Raw genomic sequence first — 26982 nt, forward strand, 5'->3', positions numbered from 1 at the left:
AAACTCAGTGTTCATGGCGCATTTTAAATGTAAAAAGGTGATAAATCCCTAAGATAAGGAATGTTAAATGCAGCCTATTCGAATAACCCCCTCATTGGTATTACTTGAAATAAGCACACTCATTCAAATAATTACTGAAAATAAATGGTGGGATTTAGAAAATAAGTATTTATTTATGTTTAGCAAAAAAAAAAAAGTCCAGAATAATTACTTATTTTGAAAATAAGTAGAGCTGGGCCAGTTTATTTTAGTTGATTATAGAATAAATATATATTTTTTTATTTCAGTGAGAACTGTTTTCAAAATACCCACATACAATATGTATCGAAATTTCGAGCCTTTATTCAACTATAGAGCGATTTGATCCCTTATATATATATACAAAAACCTCAAGTCCCCATTTAGAATGTTTTGTCATATTTTGCTGTATTCTTCACTCCGCGATTTGATCCCTTATATGCAAAAACCTCAACTCTGCTTATCTCAACGCTTAAAGCATCAATACGTTCGATACTGAAAAAATCACATCAATCGATTAAAAGCATCGATACACATGGTCTAATTAATTAATATGATATGGGGTTATAGAGTGAATGTGTTTTGGTTTCAAAGCAGTGTGTCTTAATTCTTACTGGCGGGGACGGTCTAATTAACAAGATATGGAGTTATAGAGTGACTGTTTTGGTTTCAAAGCAGTGTATCTTAATTCTTAGTAGAAGGAATATGTGGGATGCATGAGATTTGTTAAACCAAAGTTAAATAATAGAAATATATAAGAGTATAGAATTGTTTTATATTTTTTTATTTTAAAATAATAATAATTATTTATATTTTGGGTTCAATAATGATATAGAAAAGATATGCATGATATTTGAAATTTTTTTGACCAATCAATTGGTATCATAAATGTGGTAGCCAATAGGTGTTATTTATCAAAATTCATGGGTGGTTTTCCATTAATTGGTCAAAACTCTTTTGATACCATATTATCGTATCTTTCCCGCATCATAGATTTTCCCTTATATACTACTATTAATAATTTTTTATAAACACAAAAATAACAGCAATTAATTTCAAGTAGCATTGTTCATCATACTAATGAAACCAACCATCTCGACTCGAATTGGTTGATTTTCTAGTATTTTTTGTTGGATTTGGTCCAACAATTTCCCAAACTGACCAGGTTAGATCAATTTCTCAAACTGACTAGGTCACACACACACACACATATGGAAAAATCCCCATACTTTTTATTCTAAAATATTTTATATCATGAATTTTATTTTCAAATTTATTTTTTAAGTTTGTCTTTTGAATCGACTAACCAAACCGAAAATTGACTCAAACTAATACAACCCGAGCTAGGCAGATTTCACTAATGATAAGTTGGTTTTTGAGTAGGAGTGCAAATGGATCAAATCATTGATCCGATCCAAAAGTCTGATCCTATATTATTGGATTCAAATAGCCCCACTTTGAATCTTCAGATCGAATTAGATAATAGGATCCGATCAAAAATCAAATCAAATTCAGATCACCCAACCCCTATCTGATTCAATAAGATTTGATCCGATATATATTATTTATTTATGTATAAATATATATAACAAACATCTATATATATATATATATATGTTACTTATTTATTCATTTATAAATATATTATTTATATTGCATTTTTGTAAATTTCTTATATTATTAATTTTTTAATAAAAACATGTACATATATGATGAAAATAGTTGAAAAGATACTTGTAGTTTTTGGTTTTTTATTTAAATTGTTATATTTTATTTTAATTTTAATAAGTTATTAATTTTTTAAAAATCAAATCAGATCGGATCAGATCCAAAAATCTGACTTCCTCATTGGATTCGAATTCAGATCCATGTATATCATATCTGGGATCTGCAATTAGCAGTATCAGATCAAATTCAGATATACCCTTATTCAAATTTGATCTGATTTGTTTGCATCCCTAGTTTTGCGTAACCAACTCCCCAACCTAACCACATTGATTTGGTTGGCCAAACAACCTACAATTGAACCAGATCAACCCATGAATACTCCTAATTTTATCTAAATTTATAGTCTAATCTCTAATAAACAAGAATAGTTTAATATCCAATAATTACTGAACATTTATAGCGAAAAAACACAATTATTGAAAATATATTGGTAATAAAAATAAAATAAATATAATCATTACAAAAATACAATAAAATAATAAAAAATATATAAAATTAGTCAATAAATAGTGTAATCTCAAATAATAGTTTAATCTCTAATAAATATTAATCAATAAATTATAACAAAAATACAATAAATATAATAAATTAAACATAAAAAGTTAAATAATAGTGGTTTAATCTCTAATGATCATTGAAAAATTTCTATTAAATAACAAAACAAAAATAGATTTATACATAATTATTGAAAACATATTTATCACAAAAATAAATAATTACTTGAAATACAACAAATGTTGATTTTAGTATATATAAATATATAATAAATATTGATTAAGATTATAAAATTATTATTAATAAACTTTAATTTGTTTGAAAGTTATTTTTCTAGAATTATTAGTTGATATAAGTGAAACTAGTTATTTACAATATTATTTAGTTATTTAAATAATATTATTATTTAAATTTAAAATATTAACTATTTATTGAATTTAATAATCCACATAATTGTAATTTATACTATTATTACATAATTTCGTTATTAATTTTGTAAAATATTAAATTATTATTAATTTGAATATTATGTTATAATTATTTTCTAGTTTTAAGATTTTTTTAAGTTTAATACATAATTTCATTATTTTAACTATTTAAAATCTAGTTATGTTAAATATTTTCTTAGTTAAAATATCTACTTATTTAAATATTTAAATAATATATAAAATATTTAAATTTATTTTACTTGACTTTTTTATTTTAAAGTTATTACATAATGTTAAATATTTTGTTATATAATTATTTAGCTGTTTTTGTTATTTAGTTATTGAAATATTTAAACTATTTTATTTTTTAATGTTAAATATTTATTTATTTGAATAACATTTAAATTGAACAATCCGGAAAACAATAATTTTGTAAAAATATAAAATTGTTAATAATTAAATATATTATAACTATTTTTGTGTTTTAAACAAGTATTTTAAAGTTATTATATAATTTTGTGACTATAAAATCATTTTTAAAATCTTTAATTCAAATTTTCTTTAGATTAATATAGATAAAAAAAGTGGAGGAGAGAATTAGAGATAATTTAGGAGAGAAATCTCTATTAAATTAGAGATGATTTAGGAGAAAGTGAGGGATAGTGGGGGAGATAGTTTAGGAGAGGATATTATTTAGGTTATTGGGAACATGTGGGATCGAGAGAGAGAGAGAGAAACTATTTTTTGTGTTTTCAATAAATATTTTAAAGTTATTATATAATTTTGAGAGAATATTAAATAATTTTCAATTTTTTTAATTTAAACTTTATTTAGATAGATATAGATAAAAAGTGTGGGAGAGGATAAATATGATTAGAGAGAATTTAGGAGAGAAATCTCTATTAAATTAGCAATAATTTAGGAGAAAGTGAGGGATAGTGGGGAAGGTACTTTACAAAATTTTTAGGAGAGGATATTATTTAGGTTATTGAAAAAGAGAGAGAGAGGTTTTAGATAATTTTTATTGAGAAGGAGAACAAATTTCTTAAACTAACCCTAAAGTTTAGGAATTTGACTATCTATACCCTTACTATTTCAATATTATCTCAAAGTATGTTAATGTTTCTGACAATTGACTAAATCTTCATTATTAAAAAGACTATTTTGCCCATCCTTTTTCTTTAAATTTTCAATGTCAAAGCTTATCTTTGCCTTGAAGAAGGTCTTACACAATCTCTTCCACGCGTCTTTGTTCGTCTCCCACTGCTCGACGCTTGTCTTTGCCGCTTCAAAACCCTACTCAAACACTCACCCCATCATCGACACGGTGATCGCCATCGACAACGACGGCGATTGCTGCAACTACCGAACGGTTGCTTACATCTCATCTTTTTCTCTCAAGAAATTCGAGGCAAACCCCATCTTCGACTCACAAGTTGTTCTTCCCTTAACGTTACTTGTTCGTCGATTCTAGGCGCTGAGCGCCTCATGTACAATCAACCCGTTAGGTTTGTTGACGCTCCCGTCAAATTACCTCTGGCGCCATCCCGAGCAGGGTCACCTTCTTTAAATTTCTTCTCGTTTCTCTTTTCTCTCCTCTCTCTCTCTCTCTCTCTCTCTCTCTTACAGCTCTTCTTCTTCTTATTCTTCCCCATCGATCTCATCCCCTGTTTCAGTCTGAAACGTAGGTGCGGCATATGAAAATTCTCTCTCTCTCTCTCTCTTCCCGTTCTTCTTCTTCTTCTTTCTTCTTCCCCATCGATCTCACCCCTGTTTCAATCTGAAACGTAGGTGCGGCATATGAAGATTCCCTCTCCCTCCCCCCCTCTCTCTCTCTCTCTTCCCGCTCTTCTTCTTCTTCTTCTTCTTCTTCTTCTTCTTCACCATCGATCTCACCCCCCTGTTTCAATCTGAAACGCAGGTGCAGCAATATGAAGATTCTCACTCACTCTCACTCTCTCTTCCCGCTCTTCTTCTTCTTCTTCTTCTTTTTTCTTCCCCATCGATCTCACCCCCTGTTTCAGTCTGAAATGTAGGTGCGGCATATGAAGATTCTCGCTCTTCTCCCCATCGACCTCACCCCCCTGTTCTGAAACGTAGGTGCGGCATATGAAGATTCAGTTAAAGGTGTCATGCCAAATTGGTTGCTTTCATTCAAATTCTTGCTTTTATACTAGATGGAAACTTCAACATTAGCTGTGGTAGCAGCAGAACCTACGAGCTTGAGATTTGGGTTTCTGCATCAGCTCATATTTCAACAATCGCCAAGTAAGTTGCTCTAGCAACAGAATCTACGAGCTTGAAATTTGGGTTTCTGCAAATGCTACATGAGGAAACAATGAAATGGGTTTCGGTTACAATCTCCTAGCTGCAGTCGGAATAGATTTATCCGCAAATTTCCTCCATGGCGAGATTCTAGTAGTTTTGTTTGGATTACAGGATCTGGAGTACTTGAATCTATCACACCTTCTGGGTCTAATTCCGGGAAGCTGAGAGAGAGAGTGCAGCGATTTCTTCGTGTTTTCCCTTACTGGGCAGAGGAGAAAAGGGAGGGTTTCTTCTCCTACTGATCCCTCTGTCTTTGTTCCATCTCTCAAGAACCCTAGGTACAAGACATTAGCCTCCACTAGAACAGACAAGCAGGCCGAGCTCCCGCACTGGAGAAAATTTCTGGTACCTTTTCTCCCTCGCTTTTAGGAATGGAGGTGGGAAGGGTATTTTTGAAAATTTTGATAAATATATTAGTCACATTATATCACATATAAGGGCAGAGTTAGTCAATTTTTAGAAACATTAGGAATAGTATAATTCAATTTTCAAGAGTTAGTCAATTTTTAGAAACATTAGGAGTAGTATAATTCAATTTTCAAGTCTAAGGGTACATTTAGTCAATTAGCTAAACCATAACGGTAGTTTAAGAAATTTATCTTTTAAAAAATGAAATAAAAAAAAGAAAATTTCTTCACTATTGTGTTTTAATGTGTATATATTATACCTGGCAATTGGGTTGGATGGGTCGGGTTTGGGTTGGGTCAAGTTACTTTGGACTGATTTCGGGTTGGGTTGTCAAATGTTAGACCCTAACCCTAAATATTCGGGTTAGGGTTGACCCATGGGTCAATTTGGGTCATCCAAAAAAAATTGAAATTAAAAAAATAAAGAAAAATTATATAAAAATTATCAAAATTAAAAGAATTAACCTTAAAATTCTAAATATAAAATAAAAAGCTTGAACATTTAACAATTTAAAGAGTAAACAATAAAAAGTAAAGACTAAATAAAAAAAATTAAAGAATGAAAACTTCTAACAATGGCATAAATAATCTCAATTAGACTTGACAATCAGGTCAACGGGTTGACCCATGACCCAACCCGGTTTTTTTGGATCGGGTCGGGTCATTTTCGCATTCGGGTAGCTAAATATGAGACCCTAACCCTGTTTTTTCGAGTTGGGTTAGGTCGGATTTGCGGGCTGGGTCAACCTTTTGCCAAGTCTAGTATATATATATGCTAGAATAAAACCAGCCTTTTGTCGTTAGTAGATCCAAACTCCAAATTGTGTCTATAATGGCTCTACATAGGGGCCCACCAATTTCCATCATCTGCACGATTATTGCTCGTGGACTCGTATTTGGATAAATAGGCCCAAATGCCCAACTTGCACACCAGCATATGCAAGACTTCTAATTTCCTACATGTGGCCTATGGGCCAGATGAGAGTTTGGATCTTCTCCTCATAGAGCATGCCTCATACTAACCTTATAATACATTTCAGTTGTGTATCAGTAATTATGGGTAAATTTCTTAAACTACCCTTATGGTTTAGTTAATTGACTAAATATACTTCTATTGTTTGATTATTGTCTAATGCTACTCCTACTATTTCATAAAATAACCATTGCTGTTAAAATATTGACAGAAGGGCCAAAATGTCTATTTTGCCCTTAAATCAAATTAGAAGTTCCTCTAGTTCTTCTTCATCTTTCTCAGTTTGGTCTTCGCTGCCCAGGTTCAATCTGGCCTTCATCCATCAAAATCATTGCCATCGCTGCAACTTCTAGCAGTGGCAGTGATCTTCTTCCTCCAGCCCCCTTCCCTTCTTCATTCTCCCTCTCCACCTCCTATGTATGCAATCCCATCTCAGGTTCCTTGATTTGAGATGAGGTGGGCAGCTATGGAGGAGCTTTGAACATTAACATATCTGAGCGGATCTGAGATGGTGATCTTCTTCCTCCACCTCCTTCCCTTTTCATTCTCTCTCTCCACCTCCCTTGTATAAAACCCCATCTCAGGTTCCTTGATCTGGGATGAGGTGGTGGGCAGCTATAGAAGAGCTTTGAACAATAGATCTAAGCAAACCTGGCCAAGTAACAAGACGGTTCAAAGGGTTAGGGTTTGAGGAGGCAATGTGAAGATGGTTCGAAGGGTTAGGGTGATAGGACCTCAGCGGCTCTTTCTTCATTCTCGATGATGGGACCCTAGGGGGTAGAGAGAGAGAGAGAGTGTGTGCGTGCGTGTGTGTGAGGGGTTGGAGGTGTAGGGGGCTATCGCTGCCACTGGATAAGGACCAAGCCAGCTCGATTTGCTGTTGCTAAAAGGAAGAAGACGGTAACAATAAAATTGGGTTAAAAAAGTATACGTCACTAGAGATGGGGGCCCCACCCCAATCGGGGGTGGGTTTTTTGACCACTGGTCGGGGCTTGGGGGGTAGGGAAAACCCAAAACTTTGGGGTCGTGGATGGTATTTGTCCACCCTGACCTTGGCCCCGCCTGACTATATTATATAACATAATATATATAATTATTATATGCTAATATATATTATATTACATAATATATAATAGTTTTGGATATATTTCAAAAAAAAAGTTAATAAGTATACAAGTAAGAATGACCGGGGCGGGGCGGGGCAAAGTTTGGGATCCCCATTACCTCGGGAACGGGGATGGGGTTAGGATTTTTAGCCTCATTGGGGATCGGGGCAGGTATAGGGCAGGGAATTTGAATTTGGGATCGGGTAAGGGGCAGGCAAAATCTGGCCCACCCCAATCCATTACATATATACAAATTTTGAAGGAATAGATGTTAATGGTAAGAGTAAAGTTACTCAATTATCAGAAATGATAGAGATAGCATTAGACAATAAACAAACAATAAAGATATACTTAATCAATTAACTAAACTATAAAAATAAAAACAATTTAAGAAATTTACCCATTGGGAGATGTTTTCAATACACGGTAGACCACCAATCAATGAAATTCAACTAGAATTCTGAATATCGGATTGCTGTAAGTGGCTCATCTTATCTTTTTTGGTACCATAAAATTGTCCTCTAAGACTTTTAACTTTTATTTTTAAACAAGTGAATGATGTTGTCACCTATCTAAGAGCTGCAAGTAGATCAAATCGAATCAGATACCGGCATTATCCAAATTTTGTATTGATTTATATTCGAAATTGAATAGCATAGACAAATTAATAAAAAATTATCAAAGTTTTTTGTTATTATATTTACTGATACATATAATATAAATGTTCAATCCAGAGGGGTACTCCACCAAATTGTATCCACCCTTATCTTTTCATCCTCTATGTGGATATTCTTTCTTGTCTTCTCACTTCCAAGATGGAGAATGAATCTTTATGTGGCTTTAAATTTGCCCTAAATTAAATAATTTATTATTTACTGATGGCATTCTCATAGTTGGAAGGAATTTGGAGTTGGAGGTTATTTGGCACTGCATTCTTGACTCAAGAGATGATCTCATGAAAGATTCAGCGTATTTGCATTGATTTATAATGGATGGAAACTGCAATATTTATGGTGATCCATGCCTTGGATTCCCAATATAACCAACTCTTCAACAAATGCCAAGGAGAGTCCCTATTTGGATGAACTGGGAACAGAGCACTAAGCTAGATGAGACTGAAGTTAATGAAGCTAAATCCTTTTTATTTTGGATTTCCTATTCACAAGAATTCTACCCACACTTATCAACAGAATACTATAGCCGTGCATTGAGGACATCTCCCCATTCATAATAAGTACCAAGCACCGGAGATGTTCCATATCCTTATGTCTATGTGTGACTGCAATGTCATGTGGGCAGGGGGCGGAGTCAGGAATTTTTTTATGAGGAAGCCAAAACTTATGGATGGACCATGAGGGGAGGTAATCATTGGGTGAAAAGTGAAAAGAAGGTGAAAACTTACATAGAAAGATGTATTCAGTGTGCGGATTTCTGGACCATAAAGGGGGCCATGGCTCCCCTGAGTCTGCCTAACTCCGCCCTGTATTTGGGTAAAGTGAGTAGAGTTCCTGTGAGTAGGAAACCCTAGCTGTTTAGAGAGTCATTAAATGGCTGGTGCTTTCAGTTTGGATTCCATATTGTTCGCATCCTGTTGGACCCTCACCTAGGGGTTCCTGGGCGGCTGATTGTAGAGATTTTTATGCAATTTTCGTCACTTTTCTTTTCTCCTACATACGTTTTTTTTTTTTCCTAAACAACTAAAATTTCATTCATTACTTTAGAATGTATCCTTCATAAGCAGTAGAGCGGCTCATATAACTTGTTAAATTTGAATGTACTGTTCTTAGGCCTGTCTCTTGGCCCGGCCATTCCTTTGGACTTCTTTAAGGCTTGTACTTAATTACTTATAGATGATCTGATGCAATGAATCTGTCTACGGGCTTCTCAAAAAATAAAAATAAAAGGTCTGCATTTGATTGGAAGGAAGTTTATAATAGGGCTTTCTTATAATTTTTCTCAATAATAATGGTTTTCTCAAAAAACCAAACTAGTCTAGTGGCGTTTTACAATATGAATATTTTTGTTTTTCAAATCGCCACATCAGCAAAGAAACAAAATAGTTCACATCTGTGGGACGTTGTGGGGCGGATGTGATCTCAAAACAAAAACATGTTCTTCGACTCTGTTCTTGTTTTCAAAAGGAAAAAACAGATTGGTTTTGTTTAAAAAAATAGTACATATTTTTAGAACCAACAAAATATTGTTTTTTAAAACTAAAACAAAATTTTTAGTATAGAAATTAGATAATTTATGGAACATGAAGTTGAATAATAAGATGCAAACATGTTTTAAAAACCAGATTCAGAAACATGTGTTTTTAGTTTCAGTTTTAAAAACAGAAAACAAACACATAATCAAAACATGTTTTTTGTGTTTTTGTTTTGAGAAACAATCTATTTTCAAATCATACGGTTTTGATTTATTTTTAAAACCAACAACAAGAAAAACAATTCACGCTGTACAACGCCCCCAAAATAATTTCTAACTTGGCCCCACTTCACCTTGGATGATGAAAATTATTTCTGCCGTAGTGCCAGGTTGAGAATGGCTGATTGGCCTGCTTTGTTGTTGAATCTATGACTCTAGAGGGATAGCTTCTCCTTAGTTGATAGAGCTAATCCCCATCACAGGTAAATAGAGCTATCAAATTATTATTCTTTTATTTTATATTTTTTGAAGAGGCCTACACAACAGGGATAGCCATCCGATCCCCTAACCTTCCTCTTGGTGGCAACGGGAATGGATCAAGGATTTAAAACTGTCATTGATCTAGATGTTTGGTCCGTTTGATTTGGGAATCAGTCATGTTCCTCGTTCAATTTATCATCCAACCCGCCTTTTTGCCAAAGAAAAACGTTCATTTGGTAAAAAAAACCATCAATGTAGACGATTGAACCATTGAACAGTCAACCACAACAATTCGCAGGTTCACAATAATAAATCTTTTATATGTTTTTGAAATTTGAAAGACTGACAATTTGACATAATACAGTACAAAATCGGATTTAGTACTCACAAGACTGTGCTCATACTATTCTCAGAGTCCCTTGCAGCCTTGCATTGGAAATATTTTTTCATGAAAAAAAAACATATAAGCATAGAGATTCCCAATGCACGGCTGTAAAAGACTGCGGGCACACAAGTTTTTAAAAACAGACTTGTAGAAGAACCACTTTGGCCACCAGTTTTTAGGTCAGTGGTTCAATCATCTGGTTTGAACGGATTGGCCGATGGTGTTTAGAAAATAAAAAATGAAAAAATAATTAAAATAATCAAATGACCTAAAAAATATTTACTAGGTTGAAAGATTTAGCGGTTCAAGCATCCAGATCAGTGGTTTATTGATCAAATCAATGGTTTTTTCTGAAAATCTTCTAATCAAGAATAAACTAAAACTAGATAATTGACCAGTTCCTGAGTCAAACGGTCCAACCATCGGGTCCAGTCCAAATTTCAAAACAGTTCTCATCAATTTATGGGAACCAACACCAAAAATTACAACACAACTATTTTAATATAACTCAACGCTCCACAACTATTTTACGTATATTTATAAAAATATTATACTTACTATCTTATTTATGATGTCATAGGTTGATTCTGTGACTCGGAGGATGAAACCATTTACATTTCCGGATCAGTTTTAAAACATTGGAGTCCACAGCAGATGTGATCACCGTTTACAATCAACGGATGATTCTTTGTGCGTTTCCTTATCTTTGACCCATAATTAATATGACTATTAAAAGAGTAATTTGGATTAGCTGATCACTTTATGTATGCAGCGGGCTGTAGCACCATGACAATGCCCCACACCGGTGATAAAACACATGAAACCCCATAGTGAGGGGTTTACAATCAACAGATGATATTTTACCAAATAGTTGAGTCCCATATATTTTATGATTAGTGTAGAGTATTGTTATTGATTTCACAGCCTACTTTACTTAACAGTTATTGTGTTTAGCTATCACGATTTTTCATCAAAATCGTGGTAGGTAATGGACACAATTCACACAAGTACGTAGTTATACGCGATGAGGACTTAAAAAGGTATTCCCTTATTTATTCGATCCATCATTTATATATTAGATAAATGATTTTATTTATACTTTTTTTTTGTATTTTTATTTTGCAAGAGAAGCATCGCATATAAAATGATTTCAGTCGATTCATTTGTAATCACTCTTGCGAACAGTTGAGTGGAATGCTTTTATTGGTTGTTGGGATAGCGGAGGAAAGAGGAAGGAATAGAAGCAAAGAACATTGACAAGGATAGACGTGAAGAAAGCAACAAAACGAAATGGGGGTGGAGAAGCCTTATCGTTGATTAAGAATGGGAAAGATCGAAATGACGAAAAGGAGCGAGACTTAGACATCATGTATGTTTTTCTTCACCTCCAGGGCCGCAAGTATCACTTCTCACATCAAAAGGTGCATAGTCATGTCAGGGAAAAAGTTTGTCTGTTTGGGTAAAAAAAAAAATCAGCTTCGGCTGTTTTGGTGTGGGATAAAGAAGTAATGAATTTTGCTAAGAAATATATATATTATGACCAATGATAATTGATAGATGGAACTCATAATTGAATAGGCCAAATTGGGAACAGGCGGAGCGGACAAGATAACTATTAATTGTCTATTGCAATAAGCTATCGGAAATCAAATATTTTAATTTATATATAGGAAACTTGCGAACCATTAATATGTGTATACCATTTGGGCCAAAATCACATGGGAAATGGTTTTATTAGAAGACACCATGGACCTCGTCTGGGGCCTATATAGCGTTTATTCCCACACCAAATTCCCGATCAACAGCGTTCAAAAATCAAAACAATTGTTTGCCTTACGATTATATATATCCAGACCATAGGGCCGGGAGTCATCTTATGGAAGAGGTAAACCTCAATAATTTTGGCATTTAGTGAAGGACTGGAACCCCCTCCTCCATCTCTCCATTGTTGATTGCGTAGAAAATGCAATTCCGGTGCCCATAAACACTAGAGCTTGCGTCTCTTTGTCTTAGAGAGAGATGGGACTGAAATCAAGTCTGTGGAGTGCGATGCCGTTTGCGGCAATGGTGATGGTAGAGTGTGGGAGTATAGGGCTGACAACACTGAGCAAAGCAGCCATGAGAAGAGGGATGAGCAACTTCGTCTTCATCTTGTATTCATATATTCTCGCCACTCTGCTCCTGCTGCCTTTTCTCTTCATCTGCCGCAGGTATGGTATATATTCAAATTCAAATTAAACCTACTCTTTTAGCTTGTTTGCTTGCATGCTTCTGGTTCTAGTTCAAACGTATTTACTGATTAATTAATTTGGGGGTCATTGAGGTTATCGACAAGGCAAATCATCCCAAACTTACACAATCTACTTGCAGAGCGAAACACCCCCCACTCACCTTCTCCATTCTCTGTAGACTTTTCTTACTTGGCATAGTGAGGTATGCTTCTGTATTAATTCTCTGAGTAACGGTATGATTGTATGAATGTGAATGTGCTTCCTTTTAAGATTCAACAGCTTTCTCTTCCATCTTCTTTTCCTAACGAATAAAAAGAAAGAAGAAAAGCTGTTCCGCTCGATAGAAATGAGTAACAACTACGGGATGGATCCTTTTTTTTTTTTTTTTTTTCCTTTCTAAAACATAAATACGTCCCTTGCAGTTGCATTTCTCAGATCCTTCAATACGAAGGCATTCGAAGCAGCTCTCCAATTCTTAATTCAGCAACAGATAACATTCTTCCAGCTTTTATCTTCATCCTTGCTATCATCTTCAGGTTCTGCTCTCTCTATCTATCCCAGTACTCCTTCTTATTTTTATTTATTTATTTATTTTTTGGATTACGCCTGATCTGCTACAAACAAAGGTGTGTTTTGTGAAGACTCAAGAATGGGATAAGTAAATACGCCCATTGTACGGATCACAACTGATGTTTCTCCTGTTGATTACGTACGGTACTCGCTTAGTTTGTAGCAGATCTGGAGTGACGCACAAACACGAGTCCGGATCCCATCCCAATTCACGGGTGCCAACAGCCATCACAGCCGTACATTGAGAGGGCAAGGAAGATCTTCCCGATGTACAGCTACGATGTGTTTTGGGACCATATTCGAATTTGACAAACACATCTTCGTGGTTTGTTTGGATCTGTCGTCTTTGTCATGCACTTCCACTCAATCTGTTATACATGTCTCATTACATGTGTAATCTCATATCATATGCATAGTATTTATATACGAGTTTGGAAGTTTGGATTTACTCCTTAGCCGTGCATTAGGAACATCTGTGTGAGGAGTAAATCTGGATTCTTTATTTATTATAACAAATCATTCCAATTCAGCATAAGGGGTAAAAATCAATTTAGCCTACAATGGGTTGGCTTTAGATTTTTGGTCATTAAACTAGGCTGGGGCCCAAAAGTTGAATGCATCAAATTTTAAGTGTGTTATAGGATCGGATTGAATAATTCTAGCTTGATTTCAGACTCAGGTTTTAAGCCCGATTCTTAAGATTGGGCCTGGGTTGAGCTAAAACTTGGCCCAACCCGCCCAACTTAGCACACTACTTTTATTTGGTTTAATAGTAAATAAGAGGGAACAAAACACACCTCAAGGGAAGAAACTTTTCTCCAACATCCTAATATGGACGGTAAAGGTCAAAGCCTAGAAGGTTTTATTTACAAGTGATAAGGACGGACTCAGCACCTATGATAAAGGCCATATAACCTAGGCCCAGGCTTCGGCTTTGGGCCTAAGGCACTCATTAAATTTTATAAAATATATGATATAATTTATATAATATATTATATGTATCATTTTATAATATCTATATACATATTAAAACATATGTGTTTAGTTAAAATAATTTCATATTATTTAAATATTAAGTTAAAATAACTAAATTAAATTAATTAATTTTTTAATCTAACTAAAATTACAACAAGAATCATATGCATTTAAATTAATTAGTAAGATAGAGTGAGCTCAATTTGGCTTGGCCCAATCAAGTATATGATAAGAGCCCATTTTGTCATAATTTTTTTAATAAAATCCGTGTATTGCGTGGGGCTTGACTAATTTATATATAAATAATAAAGTGGGGTACGATGCGAGAGAAGACTTATAGCATGATTGGATGTCGTAGCGAGATCTTATTCATGTAGAGATTTTAGTGAATTTCAGTAGAACTGTTGAACTCATTATCACTGTCGCTGCTTAACAAAACAAATATTTGCCTTAATTCTCAAAACATATATGGCTGTGTTTGATTGTAATGTAAATTCATTTGCATTGATGCAAAATTATAGTAGTGCAAATGATTTGGGTGCAAGTTTTGATTTATTTTTGTTTAAAATTTTACCTTATTTTATTTGATTGCAAAAAATGAATTAAAAATAAGACCCAAAGTAGAATAAAGTAAAACCCAAAATAAAATTAAACCAAAATTTACATTTTTCATTTTCACTTCTGTACATTTGTACTAGTGCAAATAAAATTATACTGCAACCTATACATTTTGGATGAGATCTTAAGGCTCAGTTTGGAAAGAATACAAATACAAAAGTGTATGGTGCAAATACAGGCAAAATAATACAAAACCCACAGATTTACACTCTACATATTTGTATTTATACTTCTTCCAAACTGAACCTAGGGAGATTTTTGGTCCAGTTAATCTTCAAAGTGAAACCCAGGGAACCTAGTTCATGAGAAAATGATGTCACGCAAAAGCATTTTTTTTATTCTCTTCAATGAATGTATTTGACAATGGTTTGTTCAGGATGGAGCCTCTGGCTTTGAAAAGTTCATATGGTCGGGCTAAACTCCTGGGCACCTTGGTATCAATCACAGGGGCTTTTGTAGTGACTCTCTATAAAGGCCCATCAATATTCATCAGCAATTCATCAGCTTCCAACTTGGCCCACCAACGATTCTTACTCTCACCAAAATCAAACTGGGTCTTCGGAGGCTTTCTCCTTTCACTTCATATTCTGGCGCTTGCGTTTTTGTTTATCATTCAGGTAAGTTCAACCCAAAACCCATTTTATAATCCAGGATTTACAGAGTGGATGCAAATTAGAGATAATATCTGAGCCCATCTGGATTCTTTTATATTGGCAGGCCTCAATCGTTAAGGACTACCAAGCAGAATTTTCGATAACCTTCTTTTATTGTTTCTTTGGCTCCATCCCAACAGCATTCATCTCTGTGATTGCTGAAAAAGATCCAAGTGCTTGGATATTAAGGCCTAATCTGGAGTTAATTGCTATTATCTACTCGGTAAGCAATTTTTAATTTGTGAGGTCCAATTGGGCTATGATTAAACTGAAGTCAATCCTTATGGGACTTAGATGAAGACTAAAATGTTGTTTGGTAAATCTTTTTAGAAAGATTTTCTGACAGCCCATATAGTCATAAGGCATAATGAGCTTTTAGGGTATTGTCTTTAAAGACCGTGTGGTAAGTATCCTAATCTACTATGGTCTACTAACTATTAAACGAAAGATTTTAGGTACAAAAAGACAAAAAGTTTTATTTGAAGCTTCCAGAATTTTGACCAGTTTAAGCTTCCATGAACTTTGGCATAGGTCTTTCTATCTTCCCGTCTTTCATTGTTAAACAGAGAAAGACCAACTTTAGTCTTCCAAGCTTAAAAAAACCCAAAATAATACACAGAAAAGACTTGTCAAATTTCCCCTAAATCTGGGCTGTAATGGGTCTGTTTAGTTTCACAGGTAGATGAGTCATTATTCATTAAGACCTACTTTTGAATTTCCTTTAAAGAAACTGGAAATTAACATGCAGTGATGTGAATTTGGTGTAGGCAGTTTTTGCATGTGCAATTCGCTCCCTTGTTCATTTGTGGTGCTTAGGAAAGAATGGGCCCGTCTATGTGGCAATGTTCAAGCCCTTTGGGATTGTTATTGCAGTTGTAATGGGTATCGCCTTCCTTGGGGACAGTCTCTATCTTGGAAGGTATATACTTTCTCTCTTAATATATATATATCGCCTTCCTTGGGGACAGTCTCTATCTTGGAAGGTATATACTTTCTCTCTGAAAAAAAAAATTTGGGGACCGAACAATAGACTTGCACTCTCTGGATTCTGCTGCACTCCATCTTAGAAGCCAAGTTGTGCAACCAGGAAGAAACTATCATATCTTGTTATCTAATTCTCCCCAAATCCAGACAGAGCTTTTAGTGTGTTGTATGTAGGAGAAAGTAGTGATATTTAGAATTGGAATTCTGTGCAGTGTGGTGGGGTCAGCTATAATTTCCCTTGGATTCTATGCTGTGATGTGGGGGAAAGCAAAAGAAAGGAAAATTGCCAAGGACAATGAAGAGTGGAGCTTGATGTCATCCACCGAAAGGGTCCCTTTGTTGCAAAACAAGATGGGAATATAGAAACATATACTAGTGTTGGACAAAAAAACAAAACAAGAATAAAGAAGAGGTAAGCAATTAGAAACCTTCAGAATTAGAAAAGCTATAGAAACTGGGGCCATAAAAAAAAAAAGAATGAACAGGAAAGTGGAGCGAATGGTTGGTGTGAAAAACTCAAAAAAAAAAAAAATCCAACTATTTCAAACAATTATTGTAGTCCTTTGCTTGAATTCAGTTGAAATTTTATGTATTATAGTACCGAAGCTGTAAGTTGAAATACTTTTGAGGTTGGGGCCATTTCAAAGTAAATTGCAGTTAAATTATTTTTCTGTTTTTATCGAATGGAAAATTGCATTTGTTGATATTAAAACATTCTTTCTTAAACAAGTCAATAATGTTGCCTTCTCATATGTAAAAGAAATAACAAGACCTAGGGCTTTGATAATAACCATTCAATTGGATTTTTCCTTTTTTTTTTTTTTTTGCTGTAACTAAAGGATCGATAGTGATGACAATCAGAATCATGATAATGAAGAAATACTATTTTCAAAGTGCAATTGTTCTTTTTTTCCTCCTTATAAAGAGACCGTGTGATGGAACTGGTGTTAAAAAGATGCCTATATTCATGGCTGCAATACATCGAAGACCTTGATTTAATTTTTTATATATAAGATTTGATACAGACGGTGGGATCATAATAATTGGCATTCAGTAAAGCAACGCTGGAGCCCGCATCCTCTGTCCCCTAGGGACAGAAACTGTCTGTCCCTGCCACGACACCACTTCATTCCAAATTCAAAATTAACGGAGTCAAGTATTTAATGGCAATCGGAACTCAAAATTTATCAAATTTTGTTAATCCGCTCAAATTTGAAATTCAAAAAATACATCTCCTTCCTCTTCCGCGCCCCCCAACCGCGGTACATTTGTCTGCCGCTATAGCCGGCTCTCAAGTCTCAAGTGCCGTTCATTCCCCATCTCAAGCCCCCCTCTCTCTGTTCCTCTTTTTCCTTCCCCTCTCTCTCTCTCTCTCTCTCTCCAGAAACTTTGCTTCTTTATTCTTCCCTGGAGAAACTTTGCTTCTTTATTCTTCCCTCTCATCTCTCGTCCCCGGCATTTCAAACATTCTTTTTAGTCGTGGGATTGCTTCCTTGGAGCTGAGTCGTAATTGAACAAAGCAGTTTGAGGTCCCACGAGATTTTTCTAGAAGTTTATTTTCAGAACAAATGAGTTGTCTACTCCGACCAAAGTCTTTGGCGGTGGTTCTGTTTTTTGGCTTTTTTATATCTCTCACTCAGCCTTATACCCTGTGCAAGCTCTCTCCCACAATGAACCACCTACTCCAGAGCACAACTGAGTCCTGTTGGCGATGCATGTGAAAACAAATTACAAAACAAGTGGTATCTACCCCAAGTTCAGTCGTGGATGGCGGCCTTTCTCTGCAGAAAAACGACATAGCTGAATGTAAGAAACCAGCAAAATTGATCCAGTTGAGTGGGAATCAAGTCAACTTATCAGAGTAAAGAGATGAATTCGAAATAGTCAATTACTCGGCAAGTTTTAACCAGTTTTCTTCTTCACTGGAGTCAACAACATCTTAACTATCTTTAATTAACTCGTTTTAAGCAATAATTAGAAGTTGAAACTTGATGACAAGCATTTTATCTATGCGGTTGGTGAATGAGGCTCATCAGTCATCACATGGCAAATAAAATACCCATTTGGAAAATTTTATTTATCCAAACATGTGGCCGGAATTAAAAAAAGGAAGGAAGATGATCCATAGATTGAAAATACATGATTGATGATGATGTGAAGGCTGAAACCCAAAAGGAGAAGCCACTCAGCCACGACCATCTTCAGTGAGTTGGTGCATAACACTTGCTTTGTTTGTCACTCAGAGAAAGTAGCAGAAATCACCGAAGTGTCAAGTTCGACTGTGACTTTTACCTTGCACAATTGATTGTGACCATAACGGGAAAAAATGAAAAGAAAAAGGAGAGTGGGAAAAGGAGAGGAGGCTGGCCTGTGAGGGCTTCCATTTTCAAGTGGGAAAGGCCATCCCTTAAAATATTCAAAGATGAAAAGAAATATCAAGAAACGAGAAAATACTATGAATTATTCTCTTCCAGCAGTTGTAGCCAGGAAGAAGAAAGAATTTTGAGAGAGAGGGTCGAGTAGTTGAAAGTGATGCGACGCAATCCGGCTGTTTCTAGTTGGAGATGATTTGGTTTCTAGTGGACGATGGAGTTGGTTGATCTACACAGAGAGAATTAGAGAACCTGGGGGTGCTTATCCGGTGAGGTCGCTCCGATGCTTAGTTAGTAGTTTGCGAGCTAAATGTAGTTTAGAAAGCAAGAGAGCTAATGAGCATTGATTACGCGTACCTCTGTCCCCGAAGGGTTGGGATCTTTATATACTGGAGTCCTTGCGGATTTTTTGGAGTGGTTCCGGGATTCTTGCCGTGATGAGGCCCGTTACCGTATTAATAGGAGATAACGTCGTTAGCTGATAAGGCATATCGCTGCCGTCCGAATCGGTTGGAGGAGATAAGATTAGCTGTTATGAAGCGTAATCCCGTAAAACATGGAATCTGGTGGCGAGATCTTCGGGGTTATCATGCAGAGGTCGGTCAATATTACTTGAACTAGTGCCCCTTGCATTCGTCCTGGTACGAATGCCGAGGTGCCTTATAACCGAGGTGATCTTGATGCAATCGTGTCTAGAAGTGGACTTGCCCCGAGGTGGCTCGGTAATCCGAGCTCAGTCCGTCGCAAACTTGGGTACGTCGGGATGAGTTGTCGTCCTGTCAGTTAGGTCGTGTCCACGTGTCCCCCTATTATTAGGTCGGGCCAAATCACCTTACATCAATTGCCCCCACTCCCCGAGCCAGGGGTCCTGACCTAGTGCGGGGAGTTCATGACGAGCCAAGTAGATTTGCTCTGAGGTTCGGTTAGCTAGTCAGATGAATCATGGGTTGGACTTGTTCGCTCACCCGGCTCAACCAGGAAAACCCAGGTCGCGTCTTGCTTATGCATGGACGTCACACGATTTATAAACTCTGTGGACGTCAAAAAATGCGCTAAACCAATTTCACCCTCGGGGGTCATGCAAACGGTTTTCCTAGGAGCCGTTGGATTGCTTCGATATCGACCGTTAGTTCTCGGACATAGCGGCCATAAATAAGAGGGTCCGCGACTCATTTTTCTCGTCACAAATTCTGCGATTGAGCTCTCCCGAGGTCGCATCGAAGTCTTCCAACTCGATTTTCTTTCCGTTTTCCACTTCGTTCTTTGTTTCCGGTGAGTCCCCATTCCTTAGCTTTTTCCTGCATTCCGATTATGTTGAGTTCTAGCGTAGATAGGCTTGTAGATAGTGTTAGCGAGGTGGAGGGCGTTGTTGTTCCTGTTGGGGAAGTCAGCCCACGGCAGGGTGCCTCCCCTCACCGGTCTTTAGAGGGAACCTCTGACCCTGAAGTTGAGCCATCTCGGCTCAGGGAGACCGAAGCCTAGGAAGAGGGTCCATCCTCCAAGTCGGGGCCCCCAACTTCTTCCCAAGGTCGGAACCCCGATGACTTCGGGCCTTCCAAACTGTCTTCAAACAGACTGATGTACTTAGTGTCCCGCTATCGTCTCCCCGATAACTTAGTCTTTAGCATACCCTTAGGTCAGTACCCTTGGGCTAATTGATGTAATGGTTTTTGGTCACGTATCACTTTTCTTAGCTAAGTACCTCGTCATCTTGTCTGCTCCCAAGTGGCTGATGACTCAGGGCTGAAGTGGAGCTCCCTAGTGTAGCACAACCCAGCTGCTCCATGCAGGAGATGATGTGCTCATCTTTGTAGACGACGGGAACTGAGGAACCTGCAAGAACTAGATTAGAGAACCCGGGGTGGCTTACCCGGCGGGGACACTCCGATGGCTAAGTCAACACTTAATAGTGAGCTGAAAATGATATTAGAGAATGAGAGAGCTAGAGAGCAGAGATCACCCTTCATTTTTTCTCCCATTTCTTCTTCTTTTTCCTCTCCCATTTCTTCTTCTTTTTCCTCCCCCCTTCTCCTCTGGGGGGTGAGGTCTTTATATGCTGGAGTCCTCGCGGGTTTGGTGGAGCAGTTCTTGGATTCCCGTTGTGATGGGACCTGTTTTCGTGTTAGGTGGGGATAATGCCACCAACTGGTGAGGTTGCCAATTTCCGCCTAAATCGGGGAGTGGGTGAGTTAATACAGCCGTTACAAGTCACAATCCCGTAAAATGTGGGGTACAGTGGTGAGCTCATCGGGGTTGTCATGCGGTGGTCGGTTTGACTAGGAGGCGAGCTGCCCGTAAGTGGCGAGTTGCCTGGTGGCGAGCTGCTTGTGCAGTGCCGAGTTGTCTAAGTTGCCAGGCTACATGATGGTGAGCTTCCTGTGGCGAGCTGCCTGTTTTTCAGGAGGCTGCACCTACTTGTCATGAGGTGCCAGGTGTCATAATGTCATTGGAGGGCCAAATCCGCCCTCATCATTTGCCCCCCACTCCCAAGCTGAAAGTAACTCGGCGAAGGGAGTAGATTTCTCCTTTTGGCCCATAATTCGACGAGCTCGTAAGCACTATTTCAGTTTCTTAGGCTCTGGGAGCTGCTTGGAAGCGAGCTGCTCGTAAGATGTAGAGGTCTCTGTCAGTCTAGTACTGTAGCCTTTAGGCTCTAAGAGCAACTTGTAGTTCACTCCTGGACTTTGCCCATGCCGAAGAGGCGACTGGGTCTTGAGCAGTATTGTAGCATTTAGGCTTTGGGAGCGACTCGTAGTCCACTCCTAGATTCTGCCCATGCCGAAGAGGCGACTGGGTCTTAAGCAGTATTGTGGCCCTTAGGCTTTGGGAGCGACTCGTAGTCCACTCTTGAACTTTGCCCATGCCGAAGAGAGACTGGGATTTATGAAGTGTTGAGCTTCCTGTGAGGTGCTGGACTGGCCAGGTGCCGAGCTGTCCGTGAGGTGCTGGGTTGACCAGGTGCCGAGCCACCTGTGAGGTGCCAGGCTGACCAGGTGTCGAGCTGCCTGTGAGGTGCTGGGCTGACTAGGTGTCGAACTGCCTATGAGGTGCCGGGCTAACCAGGTGTCGAGCCACCTGTGAGGTGCCGGGTTGACCAGGTGCCGAGCTGCCTGTGATGTGCTGGGCTGACCAGGTGCCGAGCTGCCTGTGAGGTGCCGGGCTGACCAGGTGCCGAGTTGTCTGTTAGGTGCTGGGCTGATCAGGTGTCAAGCTGCCTATGAGGTGTTGGGTTGATCAGGTGCCGAGCCGCCTGTGAGGTACCGAGCTACCCAGGAGGTGTCGGGCTGACTAGGTGCCGAGCCACCTCTAAGGTGCCGGGCTGACTAGGTGTCGAGCTGCTTGTGAGGTGCTGGGCTGACCAGGTGCCGAGCTGCCTGTGAGGTGTTGGGCTGACCAGGTGCTGAGCTGCCTGTGAGGTGCTGGGCTGACCAAGTGCCGAGCTGCCTGTGAGGTGTTGGGCTGACCAGGTGTCGAGCTGCCTATGAGGTGCCAGGCTGACTAGGTGCCGAGCCGCCTGTGAGGTGCTGGGCTGACCAGGTGCTGAGCTGCCTGTGAGGTGTTGGGCTGACCAGGTGCCGAGCTGCCTGTGAGGTGTTGGGCTGGCCAGGTGCCGAGCTGCCTGTGAGGTGCCGGGCTGACCAGGTGCCGAGCTACCTGGTGGCGAGCTAAATTGATGAGCTTCATTGCTCTTTAGAGACCTGCAAGGAATCAAATGTCAGAGGACCCGGGGTGGTTAACCCAGTGAGGTCGCTCTGGTGCTTAAGTAAGTACTCTCATAGTAGACTGCGAGCTAAAAATCACAAAGTCTGAGAGCTAGAACTTGCTTACTTGTTTCTGGCTAAAAATCACTCGCCAGGTCGGCGCATGTGCCAGGTCGCACCTCTGCCAGGCCGCGCCAGGTCGCGCTTGGGCCAGGTTGCCAGGTCGGTGCCTGTGCCAGGCCGCGCGTAGGTCGCTAGGTGGGCGCATTGGTGCTATGATTGCACTGCATCAGGTTCGTGGTGCCGGTCACCCACTCCTACAAGAAGCTACTAGGAGCTCGACAAACGGGGGCAGCACTATTGACTTTAGGTCGCCAGCTCGCACGGGAGCCTTGGAAGACTCGACCAGCAAGGGCGCCCATGTATTCTGTTGGTCGCCAATTTCCACGGAAGCCATGAAGAGCTCATCTTTGTAGAGGGGACCTCGCGAAGAGGACTGATGAGGTTTTATTTTTTGGGAGAAGAGGACTTAGCTTTTTGTAGGATGAGAACTTAGCTTTTGTAGAATGAGAACTTAGCTTTTGTAGAATGAGAACTTAGCTTTTTGTAGCGATTCTCACAGACGGCGCCAATTGATTTAACGGTTTCTGGTCACGTATCATTTTTCTTGGCTAAGTACCTCGTCATCTCGTCTGCTCCCAGGTGGCCGATGACTCAGGGGCTGAAATGGATCTCCCTAGTGTAGCGCAACCCGGCTACTCCCTGCAAGAGATGATCTGCTCATCTTTGTAGATGGCGGGAACTGAGGAACCTGCAATAACTGGATCAAAGAACCCGGAGTGGCTTACTCGGAAGGGACACTCCGATGGCTAAGTCAACACTTAATAGTGAGCTGAAAATGATATTAGAGAATGAGAGAGCTAGAGAGCAGGGATCACCCTTCATTTTTTCTCCCATTTCTTCTTCGTTTTCCTCTCCCATTTTTCTTCTTTTTCCTCCCCCCTTCTCCTCTAGGGGGTGAGGTCTTTATATACTGGAGTCCTCGTGGGTTTGGTGGAGCAGTTCCTGGATTCCCACTGTGATGGGACCTATTTTTGTGTTAGGTGGGGACAATGCCACCAACTGGTGAGGTTGCCAATTTCCGCCTAAATTGGGGAGTGGGTGAGCTAATACAGCCGTTACAAGTCACAATCCCGTAAAATGCGGGGTACGGTGGTGAGCTCCTCAGGATTGTCATGCGGTGGTCGGTCTGAGTAAAAGGCGAGCTGCCCATAAGTGGCAAGTTGCCTGGTGGCGAGCTTCCTAGTGGCGAACTGCCTGTGTAGTGCCGAGTTGTCTAAGTTGCCAGGTTACATGATGGTGAGCTTCCTATGGTGAGCTACCTATTTGTCAGGAAGCTGCACCTAGTTGTCATGATGTGACAGGTGTCATAATGTCATTGAAGGGACAAATCCGTCCTCATCAGAAAACAACCTCCATCGGTTGCTAGCAGTGGTCTCTGGTGGTCGATAGCAAGGGCGGAATTAGAGGTGACCGGAGAAAGAAAGAAGAGAGAGAGAGAGTTTTGAGATGAAATGAATATGGGCGGGGAAGGCAAGATATTAGAAGTTTTGAACAACAAACGAGATTTATTTATTTTTTTACGTTAAAACCTGGGCTCCGTTAACTCTTTGACTTCCAGCCAACGAGGGACGTGCTCAAATTCTATTGGGTGGGACAAAAAATTTTCTATACCCTGGGGACCGACGATCCGGCCTCCGCTCCTGCATTGTTGATTTGCGTAGAATTAGAAAATGCAATTCCACTGTACAGTCCCTCTGTCGCTGAAAAAGAGAAGAGAAAAAGACAAAGATGGGTTTGAGCTTTGAAGTGAAGTTTGTGGAGTTCGAAGCCATTATGGCGACGGTGGAGAGTGCGAGAATGGAGCAGAGCACACTGAGCAAAGCAGCAGGGATGAGCACTTTCATCTAATCATCTTATATTGTCGCTCCTCTTCTCCAACGAGTTCGACTTCTGTCAGGATAAGTTTGAACAGCCCTTTGCAACCTTGGATTGGGAATATTTTAATTTTCCATGAAATATAAATCAAATAAGTAGGGAGAGATCGTAAAGGCTGTTGGAATGGGCTTTGCCCTGACCGAAGCCGGATTTTTCTCCTACTGCTTTTTTTCTTGAGGTCCATTTTCTCAATTGAAATACTACTCTTACACGACGCTTCTGGTTCAAATGTAGGGTTTCTTGAGGTCACCAACAATCACAAACTTAATAATCTTGCACAGCGACACACGCCCCATTCACCTTCTCCATCTAGACTTTTCCTCGTTGCCGTTCTAGTTACAGAAAAAAGTAAACTAAACATAGATAGGTTTCTTGTAGTTGCATAGCAGTTCTCCAACTCTTAACTCAGCAATTGACAACATTCTACCAACGCCTCAATAGAAAATTTGAATTTTTAAGTCATTGTATGCTCAATGGTCCCAATACAATAAATTTCTAAAAATAACAATACGTTGAATGGGATCATGTCAATCGTTCATTAATGGATCTTTAATCAATTCAACAGTTTTTGTAATATAATAAATGTAAGGTGATTCATACTAAGGCCATATTCGCTTTTTGGTAAATTACTTACCTGGGTAAATGCAGTTATGGTTTTTTTTTTTTTTGGGGAAACACTTATGCAGGTAAGTACATTTCATGTTTCTTTTATTTCTCATTTAATAAGACAATGACCATTTTAGTCATAAAAATCCATTATTAAAAAATATATTTTTATTCCATTCAAGTGTTAATAAAGGAGAAAGTTATTTATCCATATAGGAGATGAGCCAGGTAAGTGATACACAAGAAAATAAACTTTCCCTTTTACACATATATCTGAAAAAAGAATATAAGATTCTTAATCAATAAAAACCAAAATCCCATTAACTAACTTTTTCCTCTCTCAAAATCCAAAAAAATAAAAACACCCCCTAAAATTAGGACTCATTGGGGAACCAATGACAGATTGGTAATAACAATATACAATAGGGCATGGACGAAACCCTAACACGGATCATATATGTAATTAAGTGTCCCATACAAGGTACAAGATAGATATAGAGCAGGACTTTGATAATAAAACCATTATCTTGGATATTTTTGTAATTATATAATTTACATTTAAAATGGGATTCAGGTGTCAAAACAGAGCAGGCCCAGTAGGCTGAATGTAAAGTCCACTGACCTAAACAGAGACTTCAATAATGCAGGATACCGAATCACCATCTATTTGCTTCATGGGGCTACAGTACTGGCCTACACAACTCGGGGAATCCCTTCTCTATAACCCATGACCCCCGAACCTGGTGGCAATGGGATTTGATTTATAATCGGTAAAATAACTTACTAAGCCACCATATCTAGGAGTGTTCATTATACGGTTCAAACTGTAAAACCGAATGGAATCAAATCAAATTTGTGATTTGGTTTAAGTCTAAATTTATAACAATTTGGTTCAGTTTCATGAATTTAGAAAATACGGTTTATGGTTTGGTTTATTAAATTTTATGAACCAAATTAAACCGTAAACCATAAATCATAAACCATATTAATATAAATATGTAATATAATATATATTGAATAATATAATTTAATATATTAATATTAAATATTAAGTATTAAATTTTAATTTGTAATTATAACTTTCTCTCTCCTCTTGTTGATACCTACCCAGCTAACCTTTTGTTTCCCTTTTGGTTTTGTTCTTAAAGAAAGAGAACACCAAACGCCTAATGGAGGAAGTGAAGTTTTCTTCTCAAACAACACCGAGCCATCAACGATTTAATGTTGCCGGCTTGCCGCTGTTGCTGGTTAGTATCGCCAGTCATACCTTCGCCGTCAGGTAAATGCTCTCTCTCTCTCATTACCTGATACAATGAAGCCATAACCATTCTTGCCGACCCACCATTTTCACCGACTCATCGCTGGCTACTCCACCACTGTCGCTGCTCTTGTCTCCCTCTCTTGATGTCATCTCTCTTCCAACCCTAACAAAACGCCCTAACCAAGGAGGCTAGGAAACCCTCTTCCTCTGTTCAACCGAACTTTATCCGCCCTAGTTTGGCGACTCTGGCTGGCTATGCAATCTCTGTCATCTTTTCATCTCCTCTTTAGTCTATTCTATTATTTGAAAAAGAAAAACCCTAATGGCCTACCCCCTTTATTTCTTCTCTGATGCAGTGACATATGTTCAACTTTGAACAGCCAGGAGAATAACTAGAATTGAAACTCTAGAAATACAAGAACAAAATTCGAATTTGGGCTAGGGAGAAAAAATATCAAATAATTTTAGAGTTTTGGACAAAAAATAGGATCTATTTAATTTTTAATTATATATTTAT

The 26982-nt window shown here is 38.3% G+C and overlaps 1 protein-coding gene and 1 long non-coding RNA gene across 2 annotated transcripts in view; one reads left to right on the forward strand and one right to left on the reverse strand.

Moving 5' to 3' along the window:
* The first annotated feature begins 12372 nt into the window (after window positions 1-12372).
* Window positions 12373-26982, forward strand: part of LOC104595345 (WAT1-related protein At1g60050-like) — a 28983-nt gene continuing 14373 nt past the window's right edge. The window contains exons 1-7 of the mRNA XM_010256049.3: window positions 12373-12381; window positions 12488-12706; window positions 12820-12929; window positions 13150-13263; window positions 15267-15507; window positions 15608-15766; window positions 26353-26483. Coding sequence (XP_010254351.2) covers window positions 12373-12381; window positions 12488-12706; window positions 12820-12929; window positions 13150-13263; window positions 15267-15507; window positions 15608-15766; window positions 26353-26483 — 983 coding nt within the window. The remainder of the gene's footprint in view (window positions 12382-12487; window positions 12707-12819; window positions 12930-13149; window positions 13264-15266; window positions 15508-15607; window positions 15767-26352; window positions 26484-26982) is intronic.
* On the reverse strand, window positions 16870-19612 carry LOC148800949 (uncharacterized). Its single transcript, XR_016083975.1, has 2 exons — window positions 18667-19612; window positions 16870-18308 (listed from the first exon to the last, which is right to left on the reverse strand). It is a non-coding gene; the product is annotated as an uncharacterized LOC148800949 (long non-coding RNA).

The sequence above is a fragment of the Nelumbo nucifera genome, chromosome 3 (genome assembly GCF_055504915.1).
Source record: "Nelumbo nucifera cultivar China Antique chromosome 3, China Antique-T2T, whole genome shotgun sequence".
NCBI classification, from domain to species: Eukaryota; Viridiplantae; Streptophyta; class Magnoliopsida; order Proteales; family Nelumbonaceae; genus Nelumbo; species Nelumbo nucifera.